This window comes from Vespa velutina, chromosome 2 (genome assembly GCF_912470025.1).
Source record: "Vespa velutina chromosome 2, iVesVel2.1, whole genome shotgun sequence".
Classification (NCBI taxonomy): Eukaryota; Metazoa; Arthropoda; class Insecta; order Hymenoptera; family Vespidae; genus Vespa; species Vespa velutina.
Genome location: NC_062189.1, coordinates 10,315,119 through 10,320,289, shown reverse-complemented (window position 1 = coordinate 10,320,289; position 5,171 = coordinate 10,315,119). Strand labels below are relative to the sequence as shown.

Below are 5,171 nucleotides of genomic sequence, written 5' to 3'. Positions count from 1 at the left end.
TAACTAATATTATCGTCATTTTAGTTATTATCATTATTATCGTTATTATCGTTATTAATATTATATTTATTCTTATCTTTATGAACGTTATTATCGTTATCGTTAATATCGTTATCATGGTTATTATTGTTATTAACGCTATTATCGTAATTATCGTTATAATCGTTATTACCTCTTTTGTCGTTATTATCGCTATTATCGTTGTTATTGTTATGGTTATCGTTATTATCGTTAATATAGATTTTTTCGTTATTATTATTGACATAATCGTTATTATCATTTTTATCGTTCTTACTGTTATTATCGTTATTATCGTTACTATCGTACTTACATTCATTATCGTTATTAACGTCATAATCGTTATTATCTCTATCTCCGTTATAAACGTATTATCGCTACTATCGCTATAATATTTATTATTATTATTACCGTTATTAAGGTGTTTTCGTTATTATCGTTATTATCGTTATTATCGCTATAATATTTATTTTCGTTATTATCGTAATTTTTGTCACTATATTTATCTTTATTATTGTCACTATAATTATCGTTATTATCCTTTTAAAAGTCATTATCGTTATAATTGTTATTATCATTGTTATCGATAACATCGATATTATCATTATTATCATTAACTTTATTATCGTTATAAACGTTATTATTACAATTAACGTTATTATCGTTATTACCCTTATCATCGTTATTGACTTAATACCGTTATAATCGTTAATATCGTTTTCGTTATTATCGTTATTATCGTAATTATCGTTATTATCGTTGTCATGGTTATTATCGTTATTATAATTATTAGCTTTATAATAGTTGTTATCGACATTATCATTATTTCATTAAATGTAGTTATTATTATTATCATTATTATCGTTATATTCGTTATTATCATTATTATCGTTTTTATCGTTATTATCGTTATTATCGTTATTAATATTATAGTTATTATCTTTATTATCGCTATTATATTTATTACCGTTATAAACGCTTTTGTCGCTATTATCATTATTAGCGATGTTATTATTAATATTATCATTATTATTGTTATTAACGATATATTCGTCAACATCGTTATTATCGTTATTACTGTTATTTTGGTTATTATTATTATTAATATTATTACCACTATTAGCGTTATTAACGTTGTTATCGTTATTATCGTTTGTTAGGGTTAATAACGTCATGAACTTTATTAACTTTATCATCATTATTATCTTAATTATCTTTATTACATATATAATCGTTATTATCGTTAACGTTTATATAGTTATTACCGTTATTATCGTTATTTTCTTTATTATCGCCATTATCGCTATTATCGTTATTACCGTTATTATTGTTATTACAGCTCTTATCGTTATTATCGTTATGATGATTATTATCTTTATAAACGTTATTAAAATCAATGCCGTTATTATCGTAATTTTCGTTATTATCGGTATCATCGTTATTATCGTTATTACCATTATTATTGTTATGTTCGTTATTATAGTCATTATCGTTATTATCTTTATCATAGTTATAATCGACATTGTCGTTATTATCGTCATTATCGTTACAATAGTTATTATCGTCATTATCGTTATTATCGTTATTATCGTTATTATCATGACTACCATTATTACCGTTATTATTGTTACTATCGTTATAATTTTTATATTCGTTATTATATTCATTAACGTTATTATCGTTTTTATAGTTAAAATCGATATTATCGTTATTATCGTCATTACCTTTATTATCCTTATAATCATCATTATTGTTATAATCGTTGATATCGCTAATATCGTTATTATCGTCATTATCGTTATTATCGTTAATATTGTTTTTATCCTTATTATTAGTATTATTATTATCGTTATGATCGAATTATCGTATTATTGTTATTATCTTTATTATCGTTTTCTTAGATAATTTCATTTTTGTTCCCATCGTTATTATTATCGTTATTATCTTTATTATAGTTATAATCGTTACTAAATATATTACCGCTATTATCTTTATTAACGTTATTATCGTAATATCGGTATTATTACTATTATTATCGTCGTTATCGTTATTATCGTTAATATTGTTATTATCGCTTCTATTATTATTATTGTTATCGTCATAATTACTATTATCGTTATTATCTTTCTTACCTTTATTATCGTTATTATGGTTATGATCGTTATTATCGTTTTAGTCATTATTGTTGTAATCGTTAAAACTATTATTATTATCGTTTGTTATCGTCATTGTTGTTATCAACCTTATTAACGTTATTATCGCTATTAACGTTAATATCGTTATAATCGCTTTTATCGTCATGAACGTTATTATCTTTATTATCGATATAATCCTTGTTATTATTATTATTGTTATTACATTTATTATCCTTATTATTGTTATTATAGTTATTATCGTTATTATATTTTTAATCGTCATTAAAGTTATAATAGTTATTATCGTAATAATCGTTATTCTTGATATTATCGTTATCATCGTAATTTCCGTTATAATCATTAATATCTTTATTAACGCTATTATCGATATAATCGTATTTTTATTATTATTATTTTAATTATTATTACTATTAATATTATTTTTATTATTATCGTTATTAACCTTACTATCGTAATAATCGTTATAATCGCCCTTATCGTTATTATCGTTATTATCGTTATTAAAGTTATTATCGTTATTACAGTTATTATCGTAATAATCGTTATTATCGAGATTATAGTTTTTATGGTTATTATCGTTATTATCGTTATAATCGTTATAATCATTATTATCGTTAATATCGTTATTATCTTTATAATCGTTATAATCGTTATCATCGTTATCATCGTTATCATCGTATCACTTTCATACTTTTATTATCTTTATAAACATTATTACCGTTCTTATAGTTATTACCGCTATCACTTCCATTGTCATAATTATTATTATTATTATCGCCATTATCGTTAGTATCGCTAATATTGTTATTATCGTTATATCATTATTATCGTTACGATCGATTTTATCATTATTATAGTTATTATCGTTATTGATGTTTTAATCGTTATTATCGTTACTATAGTCATTATCTTTATTATTATTATTATTAATGTTATTACCTTTATTATCGGTATTATAATTATTAGTGTAACTATCGATATTTTCGTTATTAACGTTTAAGCGATATTATAGTTATTACCGCTATTATCGTTATTATCGTTATAATTTTTATTATCGTTATGATCTTTCTTACCTTTATTATCGTTATAATATTTATTAAAGTTATTACCGTTATTATTGTTATTATTGTTATGATCGTTATTATCGTTTTAGTCATTATTGTTGTAATCGCTATAACTATTATTATTATCGTTTGTTATCGTCTTTATCGTTATAAACATTATTAACGTTACTATCTTTATTGACTTTATTATTTTTTTTATTATTGTTATTATCGTTATTATCGTCGTTACCGTTATCGTTATTATTGATATTCTCGTTGTTACCTTTATCATCGCTGATAACGCTATTATCATTATTATCTTTATTATCGTTGTTAGTATTATTATTATCGTTATTATTGTTATTAACGTTATTATCGTTGTTATTATTATTACTATCGTTATTATCTTTATTGTCGATTTTATCGTTATTGTTATTGTTATTATCCTTAATATCGCTATTATGGTCATTAGATTTATTATTCATATTACTATAGTAATGTTCATTTTCGTTATTGTCGTTAGTATCGTTATTATTACTATTATTACCTTTATTATGGTTATTACCGTTATTATCGTTATTAACGGCATTATCGTTATCATTTGTATTATTATTATTACTATTATTATTATTATTATTACTATTATTATTATTATTGTTATTTTATTATTGTCTTTAATATCATCATTATCGTTATTATCGTTATAATCGTTATTATCGTTTTATCATTACTTCTCATATTATCGTTAATATCGGTATTATCGTTATAATAGTTATTACCATTATACTTGTACTTATCGTTATAATCATTGTTTCTGCTATTACATTTATAATTGTTACTATCGTTAATATCGTTATAATCTTTATTATCATTATTTCCTTTTTAAACGTTATTATCGTCATTATCCTTATATTCTTTATTATCGTTATTATCGTTTTATTTGTTATTATCGTTATTATCAATATTATTATTATTATTATCGTTATTATCATTATTTTCGTTATTATTATTATTGTCATTATCGTTATTTTCGTCATTATTGTCGCTAATATGTTTGTTATCGTTATAATCGATATTATCGAAATTATTATAATAATTATTATTATTATTACAGTGCTACTATTATTACTATTCTTATTTTTGTTATTATAATTATTATTATTATTATCTTTATTTTAGGTTTCATAGCTATGATTTTTATTATCATTATTATCACTTTTATCGTTATTATCGTTATTATTATTATTATTTTCGTCATCATAGTTACTAAAGTTAATATTGTTGTAATAGTTATAATTACTATTATAATTATTATCGTTATAACGTTTATCGTCGTTATTATCTATATTATCTTTATTACCTTTATAATCCTTATTATTGTCATAGTTATTATCGTCATTATCGCTATTATCATTATCGTTATTTTTCGCTATTATCGTTATTATAGCAATTATCGTTAGTATCGTTATTATATTTATTTCCGTTATAATCGTCATTGACGTTATTATCGTTGTTATCGCTATTACCGTTGTTATCGTTAATATTAGTATTATTATTATTACGTTTATTATCGATATTATCGTTATCATGTATATTATCGTTAATAACGTTATTATCGTTATTATCGTTATTATCGTTATTACTGCTATTATCTTTACAATCTTACTTATTTTTATTATCGTTATTAACTACATAGTCCTTATTACAGCTATTCCTGTTATTATCATTTTTATCGTTATTATCGTTAAAATATTTATTTTCGTTATTATCGTTCTTATCGTTTCTTTAATTATCGTTTTTATACTTATAAGCGTCAATGTCGTTATAAATATTATTATCGTTTTTATCGTTAATATCGTTATTATCATTATTATCGTTACCGTTATTATTGTTATTATCGTAAGTATCGTTATTATCGTTGTAATTGTTATTATCGTTGTAATGGTTATATCGT

General features: G+C 21.6%; 1 protein-coding gene across 1 annotated transcript; it reads right to left on the bottom strand.

Annotated features, from left to right (window-relative positions):
- Window positions 1–1,428: 1,428 nt before the first annotated feature.
- Window positions 1,429–4,911, bottom strand: LOC124947078 (myb-like protein D; the record flags this gene model as incomplete). The annotated part of the gene is given in 5 exon segments (XM_047488733.1): window positions 1,429–1,487; window positions 3,429–3,623; window positions 3,708–3,879; window positions 4,106–4,262; window positions 4,907–4,911. Coding segments are annotated over 5 exon segments (588 nt in total), but the record flags the coding sequence as incomplete, so codon positions are not given.
- Between the last annotated feature and the right edge of the window lie 260 nt (window positions 4,912–5,171).